Source organism: Sus scrofa, chromosome 1 (genome assembly GCF_054392235.1).
Source record: "Sus scrofa isolate SSC_HxYL_T2T_F1_AM1 chromosome 1, Sscrofa_HxYL_maternal_Yorkshire_Landrace_v2.0, whole genome shotgun sequence".
Lineage (NCBI taxonomy): Eukaryota > Metazoa > Chordata > Mammalia > Artiodactyla > Suidae > Sus > Sus scrofa.
In genome coordinates, this window is record NC_139383.1 from 103606509 (window position 1) to 103629168 (window position 22660).

General features: G+C 43.6%; 1 protein-coding gene across 5 annotated transcripts in view; it reads left to right on the plus strand.

Annotated features, from left to right (window-relative positions):
* Positions 1–22660, plus strand: part of SETBP1 (SET binding protein 1) — a 370608-nt gene that overhangs the window by 12085 nt on the left and 335863 nt on the right. For all 5 annotated transcript variants that reach the window (XR_014808088.1, XM_021092436.2, XM_021092441.2 and 2 more), the window contains exon 2: positions 6610–7260. Coding sequence is in view for 4 of the 5 variants with exons in the window: in XM_021092436.2 (XP_020948095.1) it covers positions 6775–7260 (486 nt within the window). In the remaining variant the exon portion in view is untranslated. The remainder of the gene's footprint in view (positions 1–6609; positions 7261–22660) is intronic.

A 22660-nucleotide genomic window follows, 5' to 3' on the forward strand; every position in this document is an offset into this window, starting at 1 on the left:
CTCAGTGAATAATTTGGATCCGTGGATCAGGAGCTGCGCTGGGCCCTGGGGGTTCCATGGTGAGCTAAACAAACACAGCTCATACCCTCAAGGGCTTATCATCTAGTGTGGGAGGCAGAGTCGAAACCAAGAGTGGCATAAGTAGTAATTATAAAATATAGTAAATGCTAGGAAAGGAAAGTCCTGTGCGGTAATGGCACAAAATAGGGAATTCCTGATCTGGTTTTTTGAAGCTCAGGAAGTGCCCTTTGACCAGGGCCTGGGTAATGAAGAGACTTTAACTTAAATGGGCAGAAGAGGATCCCAGAGGCATGCGAAGCCCCTGAAGAGGAAAAGGCCACTTTTGACTTCCCACCTAAATACCATAGAAGACATATAGGAAATGAACCCTTCCTACCTCCAAAGCCAAAGTCAGTCTCTTCCCCAGAATCTAAGAAGGAATTCTTGTAACTGTAGCTAATGAGCCTAGGTTGAAAATACAATTGCTTCTCTATCTGTTGGCAGGTAGGCTCACACTTCCTCCTGTTACACAGTCTTCTAAGATCAGAAACTCAGAGTTTCTGTCAACAAGAAAAATAGACAGTCATCAGATCTGCTGTAAAGGCAACTTTAATAAAACCAACTAAAGACTGTCTCCTCCCCAACATCACATTTATTCTCAAAATCTATAACTTTAAGAGAATGAATGAGTAAGACTGGAGGTGGAAGGTTTAGGAGGAGTGGTAGTGGGGTGCTGACTTCTGGGCAGAGATGTTTCCTCAGGGAAGGTTCTGAGCTAGACATAGTCTCTGTGATGGTGCATATTGTAGATTTCAGCTGCCTGGAGTTGCAAGAATCCACTTTTAGTCAAGCAAAACAATGGTAGATAGATGTCTGTGTCAGTGGTGTAAATGCCTAACACCTTGTTCTCCAGATTTTTTTGAAGCCCTGATTTGTTAAGTTTGCCAATTCCTATGGTGTAAACACTCCTACAGTAGCCAATTTTCAAGCTACCAGCTTGACACCATTGAAAGTAGGGTTGGTAAGAGGTTCACATGAGTAGGACGTCATGAGCCCCTGGGTCTGGCTTCAGTGTATTGTTATTGTTCACTAGGTGCTGAAGCCACCATATCACTGATAACAGCAGTATCTTTGAGAGAAGATTTGTCTGACCTTAGGATGGATGGGAGGTAGAGTCAAAAGCAGTACGGTGCTTTCTATGTAGGCCAAGACGGTCCTGTGTGACTTTTTCCTCATTGGCTCATGAGCGAAGAGAAAGAATCAAACAGAAGGCCTTAGGAGGGACAAGGAACAAGGAAAAAGGAAGATTATCATGATAGTTATTTACTACAACAGCAAAATAAGAATTTTAGATGGCTGCCAGCAATCTGGAATAGGATGAAGCATAACCTCAGTGGAATAGGACAATAAAGGAGGGAGCATGCTGAGATGAAAAAACATCAGAATTAGCCAAAAGAGGGATAAACAAATTAAGAAAGATTGCAGAAGCACAAAATGTGCAGTTGCAAAATTAGAAATCCACAGTGACATCAGTGAAGGCAAAGGGAGGATGGAAAACAGAACTAAATTGGTTTTATGGACATTAGATTAGAGAATGCTCTCCCACAATACAAAATAAAGAAACAAAAACAGTGAGAGAGAAAATGAGAGAAATGGAGAACGGAGATGAACATTCTAAACTAAGATTACAGGAAAAAACTAGAAAGAAGCTAGAACAATTGAATAGAATAAATAACTAAAGGAGTAATTGAAGGGAACAATTCTGAACTAGAAATAACCTGCACTGCAGATCCAAAAGGCTCATTATGTTCCAGGAAAAATAAAAGGAGTGAGATCCACACTACTCATTTTGTCATTAATGAAATTCTATCAAAGTGAAAAAAAAATCTTCAATTAGGAAAGCATAAAACAATTTTCCTACAAAGGAAACAAAACCAGCTGGCTTCCCTTTTCCGTTACTTCAAATGCTAGAAGACATTCTACAGAGTTTTGAGGGGAAAAGGTTCTGACCTGAGGATTATATATTCGGTTCAGTGGCTTCCACATGTAAAGATGAAAGATGTATCCACCCTTCTGGGATTTGCAAAGTATGGAGCCAAGGGTGCAGAATTCTGGGGGAGTTTGGGAAAGGTCGGGAATGGGGCAGAAAACTCTTCCTGTATTTGTGATTTTTTTTAAAAGACCTACGTGGTGCATGTGTTATTAAAAAAAATGATAAGGTGCATGTAATTCCATTAGGGAAAAAAAAAAAGATAAAAACCATAACCTAATGAGGAAGATCAGGAAGACATTTCTTCCCCCATGTTATTGATTTGACATCGAGGCTGAAAGAGAACTGGTGAGGGATCCTAAGTGGCAGAACTAGGTCCGGATTCACATCTTTTGATTCCTGTTATATGTGCCAAGGGCTATGTTGGTACCATCATTACGTCCCTTTAGAAAGCAGCCGTCAGGATGATGATGGCTTGCATGTGCCTTGGCAAAGCAGATGGCAGAGGTAGGTGATGCTGGGAATCCCAGCCCGAGGTGGCTTGTTTACTTATTAATTCAGTCAAGCAACATTTCTTGAGTGCCCATTTTAACATTGGGCATTCTGCTAGTCACAGAAGAGTTAACTTTTGTTGGCCTGGAGGCCTGAGCTGGTACAGAGTGTCCTTTGTGTGCTGCCCCTCTGTAGGAGTCACTGGCTGGTGGAATGTGACAAGGCAAACAGTTTTCACCTTGCTTGGGCTTCACTTCCTCTGTGGGTACATGAATGAGTGCATGTGCATGTGCCCACGGGTACACTGGCAGTGGTGCCACAAGACTCATGGTGGTCTCCCAGATGCACCAAAAAATGAGACTGTGAATTTGGAGTGGCAGGTACATGCTGGGAGAAGGCAAACAGAGAATAACAGCTTTGTGTGCTGGTGAGGTAAACCGACGGGTTAGGTTTCTTTGCTCTTTACAAAACTCTCTTGCATGTGGCCCTGGGGGGCATAGACAGTGAATTACAGAGGGGCTCCCTGCCAGGGTAGACCTGCAGTTTGAGCAGTTTGAACCACAGGACTTTGAAGAGCTCTCAGGGATTAATTCATTTGCATTCAGAAAGAATTTCATGAAGTTCTCCCTGTGTCTCGTCCTGCACTGGGTGCTGAAACAAATGTAAGTGCTGTACAACCACAGTGGGTCTCAGCCTGAGCCTGAATTGCAATTGAGTGAGGAAAATAAGATTTGTGTACTGGAAACAATGAGAAGACAATGCATGACTGGTATTTAGTGGTGAGCTGTCCAGCTGGGAGTAGTGTTAAGTCAAACCAGGGAGTGAACACTATGGTCCAGAGTTTACAATATGTTGCCATGGAGAAGTGAAGACTTGGGCATGACCTTGAAATGTGGGCAGGCTTGGGATCTGTTTGTTCACTTGTTCATTCATTCCTTCATGCAGCAAATATTTGTAGAATATCAGGCATTGCATGGATTGGTGGAAAAGGATATAAGAAAAGATTCTATAAAAATATCAAGGCAGAAAGAATTCTCTGTGTATGATGCTACTGTGGAGACTGGTTTGACTTGAATAGGGAATGAGCCCTAAGATGGAATTCCTAACTTAGATCAATCTGGAAAATCTGAGATTGATGAGTTCCTGAGAGAGATTATTTGAAACTGCATTCCTGTCTTATCTCTAGTTTTTATGATGTCACATTCACAGTGCCCTAGTTTGTTCCTCATGCAACGAGAATCTAATTTTAGCTGAGCCTCTTTATGGTCCCCCTGCCTGTAATATCAGGTTCCCTTAATTGACCCTTCATACCACATGCAAGAATTATCTTTCTAAAGCATAGCTTTAATAATAACCCTTACCAACTGACATCCCTACTTAAGTGGCTTCCCATTACCTATAAGTTAAAATCCAGGTCATTTGCATGACGTTCAGAGATGTCCATGATCTGGCTGTAACCTTTAATCTCCAGTTGTACCTCTCACTTGTCCCCACTTTGTAACCCCCAGCCAAACCTCAGCTTTCTCTTTCCTGCACATCACCCTGTGCTCCTATCTGCCTTGCCCATATCTGCCATGTCTTCCTTCTTCCCACTCTGCCTATTGAAGCCTCTCAAAGTTAAAGCATATCCTCTGCTCTCCAGAAGCCTTCCTGTGTACTTTCCTATTTATCTGTCTACACCTTGCCCAAGTGAAAAATACTTTCTCTTTGCTGTGTTTCAACTTTTACTATAGGACATGTAAGAAAATACTGTTTTGTTTTTCAGAACTCCCTTCAGAAGTGCTACCTGGAGGAAAGACATTGTATTTTAATTGTTTCTTCGGATCTTTATTTGAGGGGAACTGAAAAATTGTTGTTGACTCTTCTTTTTTTCTTTGGATCTCTTACTATTTGGGTTTTAAGTTTGGAACTTTGTCTTCTACCTTCATTAATTAATCATTTACACTGCCAAGTGTAGGAAACTCTGAAGTGAATCATTTTTTAAATAGGGGATACTTTCTCAATATTGATAATTCATCCACTTTGTACTCCTGTCTATTCCTCTCAAGTTTAGGTTTCATCTTCTTTTATTACAGAGCCTGTAATAGATGTTGACCTACTATGGTTCAAAGGTACAAATAGATTTAATTTAGGAACTTTATATGGAGAATATGCCTCACCTTTTGCTCTGACCCAAGGACAGCTTTATAGGGAATTAAAATGTAACATCAGAGATTCCTGCCAGAGGGAGTAAACCACCCCTGAATACTGCTGCCATAAGAACCCTGGCTGGTAATTTTTATGGATCTGGAGCACAAACTGAGAAAGACCTACTGGGCTTTTGCTCAGTAGGAATAAAAAGGGACAGGTTCTCAGGCATCTTGTTGCCTCCAGCAGAGATGTGTTATCTTACTCTAGTAGGAGAGGCCTCAATGAATATTGACTTAAATATGACTTTTTAAAAATTATAGCAGGTTTTGGGCAGGAAGGCAGATCAGTTTAGATGAGATAAGATTCTTACAAATAAAGGAAACATCAAGAGTCATCTGGTCTAACTGCCCTCCTCTGCTCCTTAGGGGAGACTTTGTTACTTTTGTAGCATGGGGCACAGGTGGCTGTCCAGTGTTTGCTTGAGAGCTTCAGGGAAGATGCTCATACTCTCACCAGGTAGCCACTTCTCTTGCAGGAGTGCTGCACTCATTGGGTTTTCTGAATGCAGAAGTGAAAGCAGTTGTAAATGTGTCTTTCTGCTGGCCTGAGCTGTTTCTAGGAGATAGATTTGTTCCTGGACTTCTCTGGGGAGCAGGGTCCATGTTGAAGCCCTGCTGCCTTGCTCACTGGCTTCCTCACAGGGCATCAGCTGGAAATGTACTGATTCCAGAGAGAGGAAGTACCTGCTCTGTCTTCAAATTTCTAGTTCTCGGCTGCTCTGAATGTGTCTTTGCAGGTATTCTTGGAATTTTCTGGTGGGCATATTTGTTGGTCAATTCCTTAAATTGATGGGCTCAAAGATAGCAGCCCAAGCTATGCTGTGATGTCTTCTGCGGAGTGTTCAGCAATTTGTGAAGGCTTAGATGTGATCTTACCTACAGCCTAGGGGTGAAAAGAGATGATGTCTTGAAGTTTGGGGCAGCCCCAGGGCTTGAGGTTTTCTCTTGATAACAAGCATTTGGGCTTTGAAATGAGTATGAAATTGAGAATAATGGGACATGAAGTGAATAAGGGCAAAAGATAGCTTAGCTGATCCTGTAATGGTTTGGAGAGGAGGAAGGCAGAAGCAAAGATCCTGGGGGATTTCTGATAATTCCAAAGGCCTGTGAAATGCTCCTTCTCTCCCTTTCTCTTTTTCGTTGTTATGTTGACATAATGCCACTTTATTGAAGGACTAGAATGGGAATTAAAACTGTCTCAGTTGGCTATTTTTATCTAAATGATTGATAATGATGCAGTATCTTTTGTGTCGGAAACATTTTTAGCATTTGTTTTGCATTAATCACGGCATTAGAAGTAATTTCTCACTGAACTCTTTGTTTTCCTTTTACAAGCCTGCACCTAAGCTTTGCATTTGTTTTAGGAAATAAAGATAAGACTTATGCGTAGTTAAAATAATTTGTAATGAAAGATGATAAAGAAGGAATGCTCCAGAATTCGCTAAATGTTCTTCCTCCAAGGGGAGAGCTTGGCTTAGGCAGCCTGGGATTGTGTTCAGCTTTGCAGACTGTTCTTCACATATGAGAGGAAAGTTGTGCTAGAAGCTAGCCTGATGCAGTTCCTACAGACCTGAGCCTCAGCAGTTAGACTTCCTTTCTTCATGGTGGGTTTTGATGGTGACTCAGCAGCCATGGCTTTTGTGTAAGAAACTTCTATCTTGCTACTGGACTGGAGGACTCACCTCTCTTATCTTTGTCCTTGGGCCCCAAATCAAGGGTAAAAATTAATAGCAATTCAATGAGAGGCTGTGTGGGCATGTGTTCCCCCTCTGCTCCAATATAATACAATTTGGGGATGCACACTTTCTGGCCTGATTTCTTTCCAATCATTTGCTCTGATGCCATAGATAAGCGGTACAGGGCTTCTGGAACTTAGGTTGAGTTACCTTTGAGGTCGACTTTCTTCCTGTCATGGCTAATTATCTCTCTGCTTCTCAGTTGCAGATCTGATCTCTTCTGAACAACCTCACCGTGTCTCCATCCCTGGAACTCTGAACCCAGCAGCTGGACCACTTTGTCCTTGAAATTTTGGGTTCCCTTTCTTCTCCATTTTCCTTTTATCCCTTACCCCTCCTGAGAACTCCTGGAGACTGTAGGATTGTCATGGAGTCCAGGGAAATCTTAAGCAGCTCCCGGCAAAGGGGAAGTGAGTCGGAATTCTTGCCGGTCTCCTCAGCCAAGGCGCCGACTGCTCCCGGCTGTGCAGGGGAACCTTTGCTCTCTGCTCCTGAGACTGGGAAGGGGATACCAGTAGGTGGAGAACGTATGGAGCCAGAGGAGGAGGATGAACTGGGCTCAGGACGGGATGTGGACTCCAACTCCAATGCAGACAGTGAGAAATGGGTGGCAGGAGATGGCCTGGAAGAACAGGAGTTTTCTATCAAGGAGGCCAACTTCACAGAGGGAAGTCTGAAGCTGAAGATTCAGACCACAAAGCGGGCTAAGAAACCCCCAAAGAATCTGGAGAACTATATATGTCCACCTGAGATCAAGATCACCATTAAGCAGTCTGGGGACCAGAAGGTGTCCCGTGCTGGGAAAAATAGCAAAGCCACGAAGGAGGAGGAAAGAAGCCACTCCAAAAAGAAGGTAGGAGCCCTGCTGACTAGGGTTTTTGTTTGTTTTTGCTATTTTTATCCTCCAACTTTAAGGGTGTATTTGCTTATTACTTATTTATTACCAATCTCCTTGATAGAATACTAGAGCCTGTAGAAGCAATGTCTGTGATATCTTGGTATATATACAATTCAGTTTATTATTATTGGCTTCTACCCAACCCAAAACAAGACCCAAAACTACTAGAATTATAATACTGGAAGTTCCAATTTATTGTATAGCAGCTGATTGGCTGGGTCAGATCTGGCTAAGCTGTGAAAAAATTTTGAGGGTGATTTTTGGGTTTGGAGGGGGTTTTTCATATCTGTATCTGTTCTCATTGTCAAGAGTAGCATGTTGGAGTTCCCATCGTGGCTCAGGTTAATGAATCTGACTAGGAATCATGAGCTTGCGGGTTCAATCCCTGGCTTCGCTCAGTGGGTTAAGGATCCGGCGTTGCGGAGAGCTGTGGTGTAGGTCACAGACATGGCTTGGATCTGGCATTGCTGTGGCTCTGGCCTATGCTGGCAGCTGTAGTTGTGATTAGACCCCTAGCCTGGGAACCTCCATAAGCCGTGGGTGTGGCCCTAAAAAGACAAAAGACAAAAAAAGAGTAGGATGTTGAAAACTTCTGGTCAATCAGAACAGTCAAGAACTATTATAACTTCCTTTTGGTTTCAATCACTGCTGTAAATTTTTTAAAATAGATGAGTGGCTTACTTGACTGAGGAAGGTCTTCTTCATAGTAATGAGGCTCTTTAGGGGCTGAGGGATCCCTGTCCTATAAGCCAGTGGTGTGCGTTAGAGCTGGAACTGGAGAAAGGAAAGGTAGGCTACTGACCTGAATCTGTCTGTCACTTTGTAGACTTTTAAGACTGGGTGTTGAATGAACCTGGTTCGTTGTCATTTTCCTCAGAAAAGTCAATTGCGGGTATGGAAAGCCACTCTCAAGGTGATTAGTGATGTCCTTTGGTTGGGAATCTGTGGCTCTAGACTTCACTGTTTTAATTTTGCGTCACAGAGGGTTACAAAGACACCTCTTCCTTGGAGGGGTGTGGCTCTGTTGTGATCTCAGCGGACTACCCTAGACTAGAAAGTTTTTGTTTCCAAGAATTTATGGGTCCTGTGACTAGCTCTGAAAGGAGCCCTCTTGCTAACAGAGTTTTGGGGTTCTAGGTAGTAGGCGTTAACCAGAGTCTTTGTAACTCTCCCATATCTTATTTGTTTGGCTCCGAACATGATGGAAGGTAAAAATGTTCCATATGAATGAACCCCTCTCCTTTATAGATCAGAAATAATCCATAGTATTTCTTTTGCCAGTGGTTTGCGAACTTTGGGGTAGTCATTTTCAATAAAGCGGTTAAGAATCATGTTGTTTTTTAATGTAGGGCTTGTGCTTTTCCTTAAGCTAGGTGTTCTTGCTGATTTGTTACAGTAAAAATCCAAAAAACTTGGACTAGAAGAGACTTGTTAGGGTGACCAACACCTCTGAGATAGTTTGCTCAGACTCTTGATTTTAAACAGAAAGCCCTACATCCAGGGACCTCTTAGTCTTGGGCAGTTGACCATCTACTTTAACATTTGGAAACAGAAGGAAATCTTTAGAAATTGGTTTGTTTTTACATAGCACAGATGTAGTGCTTTCCCCTCCCCCTCCCCATTTACAACTTTGCAATGCTTTCTGGGTTCTCAGTCATAAAACCAAGGATTATCTAGATGCATATGAAAACTTTTGAGATTCTTGCAAGCAAATGCAAAGAAATGCAAGCAGGCTCCACTTAGAGGGTTAGGTTTTGCTTTGGAGTTGAGTCTCTTCAGCTTTGAAAATGAGTTTATTTGTCTTTGGTCACTGGGATGGCTCAAAGAAGGTTGCTGGGTTTTTGTGAGGGTGGACAGTCTTGAAAAATGTGGTAATGGTTTTCCTTCTGTGCCCATCACTGCCAGAGTTTGAGCAATAGCCCACAGTTTTGGGTGTGCAAACATAAATTTACTATCTTGGTTGTCCTGATAGGTACTGCTTTCCCTAGGCCCATGAGATTGTTCCCAAATATAGTCTTCTGCCTAGTGGAATACCAGAATAAAACTCTGGAATTTGTGACATGGGGATGATTTCAAAGCTGCGAAGTGCAATGAACCTGCATTCTCATATCTGAAATTTTTAGGCTGGTCATTCTCACCCAAAAAATTGGATGCCTTTTTTGTGCTCTATTATAAAGAGATGAAATCATTTCTTTGAATATGTGACTTACAAATTATGTGTTTCTAAGCCTCAGCAATTGGAGGTGGAGGGAGGGTAAGGGAAAGGCAGAAATTCAGTACACAGTGCTGCATTAGGCACTCTTTATGAAAATTTTAAATTGTTAGAAGCTCGCTTCATATTGTATTTCTTTATCCTTCCTACATTTATTTATGCCCAGAGCTGATACTTTCCAGAGATGAATGAATAAAGTTATCAGTACTGGGTCTTAATCACTTGACAGATTATAGGAAGTTCTCTGATCTCTATTAGGTTAGAATGTTAACATTACTTCTCTTCATGTTCCTATGGTTTTGCAAACAAGGAGTAAGGAAGAGCCGAGGCTGAGGTGGAGAGGTAGAAACCTTGTCCGCCATTTATTTGTACAGAGAAGTTCAGTAGTGTGAACTCACAGAATTTATTTATTTGTACGAATGGGAAGTACAGGGTCAGTAATTTGGGATAGGGAAAAGGATGAGAATGGCATTTTGTAATTAACAGATCATCATCATCTCTCTCTCTCTCTAAAATCTAGCCTTCTGGATCTTTTATTGTGAAGCAAGCCATTCATTGATGAGGGTGTGTGGAGCAGCCCCCTGGACTCAGGTCCTTTGCTGAGAGCTAGGAAAAAAAGCTCTGTTGAGCTGATCCTTGAGTGGATAGGGATGCCTACTTGGGTGTTACCTGTCAAATATGCTGATTTAGAGCAGGGTTGGCAACTACCATCATTGGGGAAAATCCAGCCCCTTGCCTATTTTTCTACAGCCCACAAGCAAAGAATGGTTGGAAAAAAATCAAAAGAAGAATAATATTTTGTAACATGGGAAAATTATATGAAATTCAAATTTCAATGTCCATAAATACAGCTTTATTGGAATGAAGCCACATCTATTTATTTACATTTTGGCTGTGGCTGCTTTTGCACTTCGACGGCCGAGTTGAGGAGTTGTGACAGAGACTGTATGGCCCTCAGAGCTTAAACTATGTGCTGTCTGGCTCTTACCAGAAACACTTGTTGACCCTTGACTTAAGGGAAGGACAGTGAGTTGTATTATTTTGAATGATTCAGCCTTCAAACTCGAAGGCTGGGGGGAAATGAGTGTTAATCATTATGTGCTTTTGTTGTTTTTCTGTTTTTTTTTTTTTTTCTTTTGCAGACTGATTAATTTTGTTCTAGTCATTGTTTGACAGCTTAGGCAAAGATAGCTTATATTGAATCCTGAGTGATTTTCCTTTTTTTTTTTTTAAATGATTTTTATTTTTTCCATTATAGTTGGTTTACAGTGTTCTGTCAGTTTTCTACTGTACAGCAAAGTGACCCAGTCACACATACATATATATTCTTTTTCTCACATTATCCTCCATCATGGTGACTAGGTGTTGTTCCCAGTGCTGTATAGGAGGATCTCATTGCTTATCCATTCCAAAGGCAATAGTTTGCATCTTTTAACCCCAGATTCCCAGTCCACCCCATTCCTTCCCTCTCCCCCTTGGCAACCACAAGTTTCTTCTCCAAGTCCATGAGTTTCTTTTCTGTGGAAAGGTTTATTTGTGCTGTATATTAGATTCCAAATGTAAGTGGTATCATATGGTATTTGTCTTTCTCTTTCTGACTTACTTCACTTAGTATGAGAGTCTCTAGTTCCATCCATGTTGCACTGAGTGATTTTCTTTTTCATTGTTTTTCTTAAAAATAGTGTTCTGTAAGATAATGATGGCCTTACATATCACATCTAGTTCTCTGCTATTTCTATCTGTACATGGTCTACTGCTTAGGGGTGAAGAGATGTGTGTGTGCTATTCTAGGTCCAATCCTCCAAACTGAGGAGTTGTTATAGATTTTCAGCTTAATGTGGCCACTTCAGTAGTGGGATGTTAGGAGGCATCCATGAAAATACCACCTCATTGGCTCAAAGATGAATGGACTTTTCTAACCAGGGAATGAGTCACCTCCTTTCCATATTAACTGAGGATGGCAATTGAGATGCTACCTGGAAGAAGGTTTATGATGAAGGAATATATGTGAGGTATGAGAGCAGCATTTGGTAAGAAGCAGGTGAAAAGAGAGCTCAGACCATATTTTGGGGCCTCAGAACTGTCCTTTGGGCAGGCCCTGGGTAGCAGATGGACCGCATAAATGCAGCTTGTTCTTTATCACATAACCCCCATTTTTGCATCTTACACTGACTCAGGTCAGTAGTATAATAACTGAAGCTTGTTCTACGTCTCTTCCAGGTCACTCAATATAGGACAACAGAGAACACAAGAATGAGTCTCTAGAATAAAGTTCAGGTACAACGTGTGAGCTTAAAAGAGCTTAAAAGGTTTCAATAGTTACAGGTTTTGTTCTCTTTTGTTAAGAGGCTCTTAGCTAGGCAGAGCTTAGCAGCTCTTCCCTTTCTGAGGACTTTCTGCGGAAGTCAGGACACCCACCAGGTTCAGTAGCATGAGGAGAGGAGATTCTGAGACAGGCACTGTAGAGTGACCCAGAGTGGGAGACATGGTGTGGTCATCTGTACCACCTGGCTTTGTGACTTTGGGTCTGGAATATAATCTTGCTGAAGCCCTGGTTTCCTCATCTGTTAGAGATGATAAAATCCACAGGATATAACTTAATGGAAGATTTTAGGGAAAGAATGGTCAATTTATAGAGCACACATCATAGTAATTGCTCTGCTTTATTGAACTATAACCGTTGGCTGGCTCTTTTATGTATACCCACTTTCTCTATAAGTCCTTATAACAGTCCTGTCAAGGGAGATAGTATTTATTTACAGATGAAGAAGTTGAGGCTCAGTGGCTTCAAATAAGCAGGAGCTGAGGTGGCTTCTTCTAGATTGTATGGCCAATGCTGCTTTCCAGGCCCCAAGTGACCACACTTGAAAGGGTTGCTGGAAGGCGAGTATCCAGCTTGAAGGCATTTCTCTCCCACTTTCCCACGTTAGCGGGGGTGGCAGGATCATAACCGTGCATACTGTCTTCACTTCCAAGTGTTCCAGTATATTTGAGAGAGGTTTCAAAGCCTCATGAGTTAAAGTCTTATTTTTTTTTCCCCCTTTATTGTTCTCATGGATTGTTACTTGCTTTGGACCAAACTACAATTTCTATTTTCTTTCTTTGGACATACTTTCCCCTTTCTCCAGCTTCATCAGGAGAACTTATCTTCTCTAACAGCAAGGGTTTCACCTGCATATTCCTCAGGTGCCTGCCATGGTCCTAGGAACATGTTCAGGACTCATTCTTAGTAATGCCATGTAGACCATCATCATATGTCTGTGAAAAGACATGTTCTGTTCTGAGAGCTTGTAACCCTCTCTTTAAGAAGTCGAATAGGTCATGCGTTCATGTACAGACTCTTCAAATAGCACCTTCATTGTGTCAAACACATCAAGTGTGAATAAGAAAGAGACTTTTTAGGTGATGTAGGTGGGAAGCTAGTCTGGCATCAGATTGCAAAGAGTGGGGAATATCAAATAAATGAATGAGTTTGCATTCAGTTCTGTAAGTAATGGCCATGGTCTGTAGGCTTTGAATTGGGGAAAGGAAGCTTGGGGGTCCTGAGAACATGATGAAAGTGGTAAAGAGCAGAGGAGCATAAAAGGAGAGTCTTGGCATTGCAGTTGTCAATAAGGAGGGCTGCGCTAGAGTTCTCCACGACCCTGTGGACTGCTGGGAGGCACATTTCTCATTTGACCTTCTAAGGTTGCAGTTTGGAGGGGCTGCAGGAGGGCGTGTTGTGCAGGGCATAAAAGGTGGCTCTGATGGCTGGACATCTGGTGCTGCATCTGTTGCCATCTCTTCTTCCACTCTGGTGGGTGGTTCTGGGTGTCTTTTCACCCTCCTTAAGGTTCTGCCATCCCTCTCTCATCATTTTTTGCCCAGCACCTTCTCTGGTCACGCCAAGGTGCATTGCTTGACTGAATGTGGTACTTTAAACTTCTGGGAGTAGGAGCTTCTTCCCCCACAACACCCTCAACCTGACTAGGAGAACAGGTCTGGCCAGCATTTCTTCACAAGAAGCTACATTTCCCCTCTCATTTAAATTCATATTTTTTCTCTATAGGTTTTTGTTTTTTTTAATATAGCACATTCTTATTTATTCATCAGAGTGCCTGAAAATTTTGTTTCCTGATGGGTTTCACTGTAGTTATTTCATTATTTCATAGCAAAACAAAAACAAAAACAAAACAAACAAAAACCTTTCCCTCAAAGTAATTGCTTCTATGGAGCAACAGGTAACGTTCGGCATCTAGTGTTGGTGTTGGGAAAGAAAACTGGACTTGAGCACTGGAACCCTGGGCACTAGCTCTGCTTCTGTTATTAACAGTTTCAGGAAGAATGCTTTACCTTCTGGGACCTCTGTATGTTAAAAACAAACAAAAACCCCCAAACCAGCTTTTGACCTCTAAAGCCTTATTTCTCTTCTAAAAATTGGAAACTTTGAGATCAGTCTTTCTTCTGAAGAAAACTAGTTACTATAAACAACATTTTTGACCTCTCTTTGGACCCTCCGTTCTGACATCAGATTGTTTCCTCTTTGCCCCAGTGTCAAAAGGCTGAAAACATGGGAGCAGATGTCAGAGTCACACTTAAACAGTGGTGAGATTTATCAAATGTGCACGTTCCATGAGGATATCCTGTTTGGTTCCCTCCTTCCTCCTTGTATGTTTCTTTTCTTTTCTTTTCTTTTCTTTTCTTTTCTTTTCTTTTCTTTTCTTTTCTTTTCTTTTCTTTTCTTTTCTTTTCCTCCTGTGTTTGGGAGTCTCTGCGGGCTTAAAGCACTGTTTTGATTCTTTTGCTCCTGGAGGTCAGTTTCATTTTGGATTTCAAGAAGGGACCTTCTTTGGTGCACTCTATGCCGTTGAAGAGACACCTGTCTGAGTAAACGCAGGAAAACTGTTCTGTTCTGACAGAGAGTCATTAGTTCCCTGAATTTTTCAGATGAGAGATAAGGGATCTGTTAGAAAGAGTGCCCACCCCATGAGTGAATTTCAATTTAGATCCCCTGGCTCCAGAGCAGGCTCTGTGCAGAGAACCTGCCCTAGAACCTAGGCTCCCTGTGACCTTGAACAAGTTACTTAACCTCTTGAAACTGTTTCCAAACTGTATGAAAATCAGGGCTAATAGCAGCATCTCCTTGCTGGTGTCTTGGCATGAAAGTGCCTGGTGCACTTAGCACCACATCTCACTCAGTATGCATTATTCTTTTGCCTGTTCTGCTTCTCTCCCTGCCAGGTCACCCATAGGACCTTCCTCAGCATAGGCACAACTGGGCACACAGTGGCCTGCAGTCGGGCTGGGTGCCTAGAAGTTGTGGGCTGTCTCAGAAGCCATGTGTTTCTTTAGGCTGATCTGTTGTAATGTTGCTTGTGGCTGTGTTGAGTTGTGTTAGCTGGGTGGTAGTGACAGTGTCTTACTTCTTGTATCTGTACAAGCATTGACTAATAAAGCATGGCACTAATGCTTTTTTTCTGGTGGTAGGAATTGCTATGGGAATTTATTTATAGATGATTCAAAGGTCTTTTTTATCTCTGTGGTCACTTATCTGCCAAACCAGGATTGCTGCTGAGCTCAAAGTGTGACTCAGAATGAAACTTTCAAAGCAGTGTCATAAGAACAACCAAGTGGGGCTCTGCCAGTGCTTTCTTGCACCCCTGCCACGTTCCCAGCATTGGCAGAGTCACCCTTCTTCTCCATTGTCACAATTCTACATCCTAAGAAAGTCTTGTAACTGCGCTTTCAGGTGACATGCAGTTACATTACCTTTTTTATTTTTAATAAAGGGCTAGGGAAATAATTCCTGTTTGCCCTCCTCTACCCCATCTGTTGATTCTTCTGATTTCTTCAACTTTGAGTGAAAAACATCCCACCTTCAATATGCTACAGTACTGGACATCCCAGGACTTGCCCTCCTGCCTTGCTTGTTCACGAGACAGGAGTTGCTTTGGTCAGGAAGTTGCTGGGACTGGTTAAGGGCTGCCCAAGAGAAGAGCCTGGGGATGTGTCAGGAGTTCCTTGGGGCCTGGGCATTGGTTCAGGCTCCTGCCTGCCTTACATGTAGAAATCAAACACATAAGATGGTGAAGGCTTGTGTTGTAGGGGGTTTATTTATCCACAATAAGTTGGAAACATGTTATAATTTGCACATGGCCAAACTACTTTGGAGAAGTGGTTTCAACTTGTTGGGTCCTTGGAAGGTGGCATTAAGGCCCTATTGCCCTCCCCCCTCCTCCACCCCACTCCAGGAACCAGTGGCCAGAAGGAGAGGCTGCCAGTGGGGAGGGCAGAAGTTCACTAGAGCCAGCTTCCCAGGAGGTGTGCAGAAAGACACAGCATGCAAATACCTACATGGACTAGCAATTGTACCCAGTGTGCGCAAGTGTCTGAATTATGTCCTGGCTGGTAAAGCAGCGAATCCTTTGTGCAAGCTGAGGCCACTGACTGAGCTTGTTGGAACTTGGACAGCTGGAGCCCTGCATTGAGGGCAGGCTGGGAGGACAACTTCTAGGGCTCCTTCTAACCTTCCATAGTATTCCATTGGATCTTGCCCTGTGAAGACAACGGGCCTCCATCTGTACCTTGAGTGTGCCTTTGTCTTTGAAGTTCCAGGTTTTTTTTTTTTTTTTCCCTGCCTGCCCCTCCCTCCCCAGGCTGACTTCCCTCACCTCCCCACTAGCCTGTGACCTCACCAGGGGAAACAATGGAGGCCTTTATTGACTCTGAAAAGTCCAAGCAGGTCCCATCCTGGTAGCTGGCCCATGAGGCCATTTGATAATCATCATTGGTATCAAATGCAAGTTGCTTCCGTGTATTTTCTAGACCTTGTTTATTGTGTTTTTACCACTCCATCTTCTTTGGCTCTCCCAAGTTTCTAGCCAGTTTCCCAGTGGGAGAGATCAGGGAGGAGAGTTCTTGAAGCAGTTTTGCCCCTCATGGTGGGCACTGTGCCTTGCGAATGAGAAGTAATCATTTGCAGATATGCATTTGCCTGAGAATGTGGGCAGGCTTTCATGCTGGGCCAGGTAGTTCATCTGTTTAGTGTTGTGAATCAGAACCCAGCTCAGGAGTTTCAGCATTTTTCACAACAGACTGTATCCCTGGAGAACTGACTTAAAGAGCTGCTTTTTATGGTGGATCATGGATGTCCCCTTCTCAAGGGGATCTATTTGTAGTATACAGTGGGAATCTCAGTGATCTCTCCATCCTTGTCCTTTTAGTGGAGCAGGAGGGGGACACCAGTTTATTTGGGTGTGTGGCTCTTTCTTGCACCATTGGGTTTCTACTGGAATGCTGCCATTGAATAAGTGCCAAGCTAACATCTTGCTGGGATGTGGGTGCCCTTGGGTCATGGAGAAAGCCAAGATTAGGGGATTCAGAAAGGGTCTGAGAACCAGGGGTTAAATCTATTGACGATACAGGCAAGAATCTGGCAGCAGGTCAGGTCAGGAGGCAGGTGAAGGCCAACTACAGAAGGCACAGGTCATGGACTACATTGAGAGTCAGAAGAGCCTCTAAATGTTTCCATTTCAGCATCCCTCCTACACAACAGAAGACACCTTCCAAAATCCCTCATGGGCAATTATTTGGCTGCGGCTCAATGGCCCTCAGGGAAGAGACTTGCCACTACCTCTTGAGGCAGCTCTGGTTAGTAAAGCTCTTTCTCATGTTGCACTAAAACCATCCATTTTTAGCCTAAATATTTTCAGTTCCTGAAACTGTTTCTGGGATTCTATGGTTTCCTGATGCCAAAGCCCCTTGGGTCCTGTGCCAGGAATGCTAGTTTGTCAGTGTCCTTCCTAAAAGGCACAGGTGGGGAGGGTTCACAGCAGAGGACAATACCAATACTGCAGGGTGGTCGAGCACTACACAGGAATGTGACCTCCTCCACTCTAAGCATAGTATCTCTATTAACAGGACCCTGGGCTGTACCAGCTTTCTGGCAGCATCATCATTATTGGTATATGCTGTACTCAAGGTCAAGGAGACTCTTCAATTTAATATTGCCTTCTGCTACTTTTGCTGGTCCAAATCATCACATCCTACATACCATGGACTTGTTGGGCCAAAATCCAGATGTTTGCACTATCCTTATTATCATTTCTTTATGCAGAGTTCTGGGCAGGGACTGAATCAGATATTAGTCAAATGGTCTGGTTTGGGTCTGTGGACTGGATTACGCAGAAGGCACAGAAATAGGACGACTTTGAAATGTTTGTGCCCTCTCACTCAGAGTTCCTCTTCTGTGCTTTCCCTACTGGGGCATCTCTAGATTGGCTTTCCACCATCAGCGAACCTGGTTTCTCACTTATGTATTGGCCTTTTTAGACCTAACTGAAGGGGTTTTAAAAGGATATCATCCAAGGTAAGACATTTTCTTATCAGTTGTAGTGTTAGCTCTCTGAGGACAGAAGTTGCGTCTTTTATTTCCTGGCCTGAGTGTTAAACAAGTTCTTGTTAGCTCTGTGTCAATGAAGATGGTTCTATGGAAAAAACAAACAAACAAAAAACCCCCCAAAAAACCCAACTCTCTTCTTTATCAAAACAGTTTCTGCCTAGTCAGCCCTGTGTATTTTGCATTGGTTTTTTAGAAGCATCTAAAACCTTTCATCATGCTGCCTTTTTTTGTGCTTCCATCCAGATATACTGTAGCGGAGCTGAAGCATCTAAATTCTTCATGAATCTACAGAGTTGTATGGCGTGTTCAGCATAAATGCTGTGTGAGGTATAGACAGTTCTTATTAGGAAGAGTTGATCTCAAAGCATTTAGGGAAAAACCCAGGACAGACAGTAGAACAAACTGTCAAAATGAGTGTTTCAGATAGTGCATGGTGTGGAAAATTGGTAGCAACTGTCACATATGCCCAGCACCTTTACAAAGCATTCACATTGCCCAGCTGTGACCTCTTTCTGGTTTGTTCTTAGGATAGTCCATGAAGTAGCTGTTATTCCTTCCTGTTTTAAAGGCTGAGGAAGGGGCTTTGAGGATTTTTCACTGGCTTGCCCCAGGTTACAACTAATTACCAAGGGAGACTCAAACTCTCATCACACCCTGGTCTCATGGCTTCCAGCAGCCAGAAGCGATCTTTGACAGGTGCGCTTTCTCTGGTCCTGCTGGTGCTTCCTCATGGAGAGAGTAGTTGAGTCCTGTGCAGTTCATCTTATTATTCCTGCTGCATGTTCCTGGTCTAGGCTGTTGGTGAACTTGAGCATTGCACGTCATCCTGGACACCCACAGCTCCTTTCTTGGACTGCTTGTAGCCACCTCCCTACTGGAAAGCACTCAGCAGGGCATGGCAGCAGTGAGGCCTGGTAAGAAGTGATGGCTGGCAGTGCGTGCAGCACAGGGCTATGGGATAATAGGCTCACTGGGATTTAATCTAGAAACTGTTTACAAAAGTATTCTCAAGTGGCCTAGTTTGAACTGAAAATGTGGGATTCAGTAAACGGCCCCTCAAAATAAGATTCTGTGAGCCCTGCCTGGTCTGAGACTTGAGGGGAGGGTGGCTACCCATGCTGGGGTCATGGTTTGGAGTCCTGCCTTGAACAAGTGACTCTGTTTTCTCATATGTAACAAGGGATTGATACTATCTCTCTTCTTTACACATGACTTTGAAGATAATCTGAGTGGATGGTTGTAAAGTGGTTCTGAAATGTTAAAAGTGCAGTGGAAATATAAAGTGCTTTTCTGTAGGAGTACCCTATAGAAGATTCTTAACAGACTCTGTAATTAAACTTCTCCAGGCTTCCTCCAGGATGCCCCCATTCCTAGCCTCTCTCTTCCCCGGCTTTGGCTAAAGCCCCCAGACATGGCTGTGATAAACAGCAGCTGCAGGTTGGAAGCAATCGGCAGCCTAGTCCAGATCACCACCACATGGTGCAGTTGCCCTTTGTGAAATTCTGGGGTGAGAGGTCAGCCTTCTTTACTCATCTTTGTCACTTCTCAGTCATCTGTATCCTGGTGGCAGTTGTGTTATCCCAGCATCCTTCCCTACCCCCACCTCCCTGCCCCACCCCCCTCTCATGCAGCCCAGGAAAAAACCATCTGCTGAGTTGGCTTTCAGAAGATTTTTTTTTTTTTAATACCAATTTCCCTTTGTTCTGAGACAACCTCCAATCAGAGCCGGGGTCTGCCGGGTTTGGCGAGAGGCTGGTATTGTGTTTCGTGCTCCCGGAGGAAAGGTTGTCCACTTGCTTTTCTTTTCGATTCGATTCCCTGCCATTCTGCACGAGAGTCAGAGGTTGCAGCTGCCACTGTCAGCTGTAAACGGAGACCCCCTTGTTTAAGAACCTACACATTAATCCTTTGGCGGGGGGGGGAGAAAAAAAACAAAAACAAAAGCAAAAACAAAACAGAAAAAAAGAAAGAAAGAAAACCACCACTGACAGAAGTATTCCCTCCTGTTCCCACCTCACTTCGTAAGTTTCACAAGACCCTCCTGGTCACGTAAGCTTAGGCCTTGCTGTTCTTGGATGTTTGCTTGGAGGGCCTTTGTCCAACCTCTTATGTTTCCTGATTTCCTGCTAAAGAATACAAACTGCACATCAGAGGCAGCGGAGAGTCATTCTCTTGTGAAAACTTGAATCACAGGGGAGGCAACTGGCTGTGCAGGCTGCTTTCCTGAGCAGAGCAAAGGCCACCATTTTGTCGCTCAGCCCAGCTGGGAAACTTGCCAAGCACCTGACACACAGTGTCTGCTTAATCTTCCTACCACTGCAATGGAGACGTTATTATCCCCATTTTACAGATGTATACAATGAGGTGAGGAATCCTCCAGTGCTTGCCCTAGGCCTTCCCAGCTCATGCAAGGCTGGTAGGGGGTACTGAGCTTAACGTGAAGGCCGAGATCCTTGCTTTCTAGCCCTGCCCCCTGGAAGACCCACAGTCAAGGTGCCTTCTCGATGCTTCCATTTCTCTGTAAACTGAACCCAGAGGGCCAGTTTGGTCAAATGTCATGAAAGCTTTTTAAGCTCTTCTATTCCTGAACCTGGTACATTTGCCTGCTTTTTCACTAAGGCTCCACAAAATGAGTAGAAATTCTTACTGCAGGGTTAGTAGATGCAGGGTTAGGAGATGCTCTGACACATTTCAGTGATCCTGCGCCTGCGAACAGAGCACTCTGCCAGCATCTGGCCTTGTGTGCTTGGCTTTCCCTGCACACGTTCCCTCTTCACTTGCAGGCTTTGCTGGGTAATGGCCTTTTACAAACCGAAGGGTATGTGTTGCTCCTTTATGGTGACAAGGGGAGAGAGGTCAGGGAATGAACACTTGATGAATTCTATAGTTTGGTGAAAACCCATAAAATCCATTGAGTTGCTTTTGAACATGCCAACTCCTCTCTCCTCTCACTGTGGGGTTGGGATTGTGACCCAGAGCGTCAGGGGCTTGGAGGATCCCCCTAGAATGGAATATAAAAGAAAGCAAACACAGTACAAAGATGGAGAAGTCAGTGGTTTCTCTTGCTTCCTCCTGCAGGTATAGAATTTTCCTAGATAACTTACTATGCATGTGCGTCTCTGCTTATTTTAATATCCTAAAATACATTGTAGGCTCCTATTACTGTGAATTATAAGAAGTATAGTGACTTGACTGAGCAATACACACAGATTTGCTCCTGAAAGTGTCTAATAAAGTCCTTGTTCAGTGCCTTACTATAAGGAATGAAGTAATTTTTACTAAATGGCCTCTCCTTCACTTTCCAATACAGTCCAGGAGTAAAAACAAATCTTGCCTGAAGCAATTCCGAAGGACAGAGTGAGAGAGTGAGAAAGTGTGTGTGTGTGTGTGTGAGAGAGAGAGAGAGAGAGAGAGAGAGAGAGAGAGGGAGAGAGAGAGGAGACAGCATATAGACACATTGGACTAAGTGAGAGAGGTTTTAAGTGGTGACATTCGCAGGATGGGTAGTGGGTACAGGGGCCTAGAAGAAATGGTTCTTACACTCAGCTCTGCTGGCTGACTCAGGCTGCACTTGGGTTAACCAGGGGCCCTTTCTAGCTCTGTTTCACCTGAGGCTACAGATCCCAGAGATGTGAGAGCAAGAGGAACTGGAGGAAATAGTAAAGGAAGACTGATGACTTTGGAACAGTAGGCTCTGGTGGACCTGAGAAAGATGCCCTAACAAAGAGAGAGTCTCGGAGGTGAGCTGAGAGGTTCTGGGTGCCCCTGCTGATGCTAACTCCCATCAGTGCTCTCTTTATTCTGCATCACTGATTCATTCATTCATTTGTGCACTCATTTAATAACAGGTATTTTCGTCAGCCCCTATGTGTCACACAGGCACTCTCAAAAATGTAACTGGGCATTATTCCCTAGTGAGGTAACATCTTCTGTCTGATTTACAGGCTACATCAAAGTAGGAATGGAGGCAGAAAATCTTTTTCATAATACCTCAACTAGGAAGAAGGATATCTAAATTCACAAAAAATACCTTGTAGTTAACTAGTTGATTTGATTGAGTGATAGGGACAGTCCATTACTAATTAAAGAGAAAGGCAAGAGGCACCTTGAAGCAGAACAAGATGAGATATGAGTTGAAGGCCTTCATTCTGTTAGACATGTGTGGTCTATCGTACTGATGTATTTAATTGATGGGATGTCCTTGGGATTTCTAGCATAGGAAGAAGAAGAGAGAAAAGCAACGTTGGCTGGAAACCTGAAAAAAGTCACATCACACATACTGGGAGAGGGAGCAGAATCCAAAAGAGGTAGTGGAGGAGATGGAGGTAGAAATCTCTGGTGGATTGAGGCAGATGAGGTGCAGGGGCTGAGGCAGTGTGAGAGCTGCCCTGCAAAGGGAGAGGGGAAGGATGGCGTCTGAGGTGAGGGAGGGGTGGCAAGGAAAAATCTCCCAGGCTTATGGGCTGCATCTGCATTAAGGTTACAGGAAGGGCTGCCTCTGAAAGGTGTGCTCAGTCCAGATGACCTGTGCAGAGGAGGAATGGAGCAACCCCTGAGAAAGTGGGCACTCCTGGACAAGCTTGGCCCTCAGTCCTGTACTCTCTCAAAAGTGCTTACTGTTCCACCTGAGGGACTGGTGGCTTTGTCCACTAGTGTGGAAGCCATTGCCTCTGTTCCCCCAGCGGCAGCCGTGCAGGTGGGCCTGGAGAAGGGCTGCCTTGGGCTGGACCAGCTATGTGCCCTTCACTCCAGGGGGATAGCAG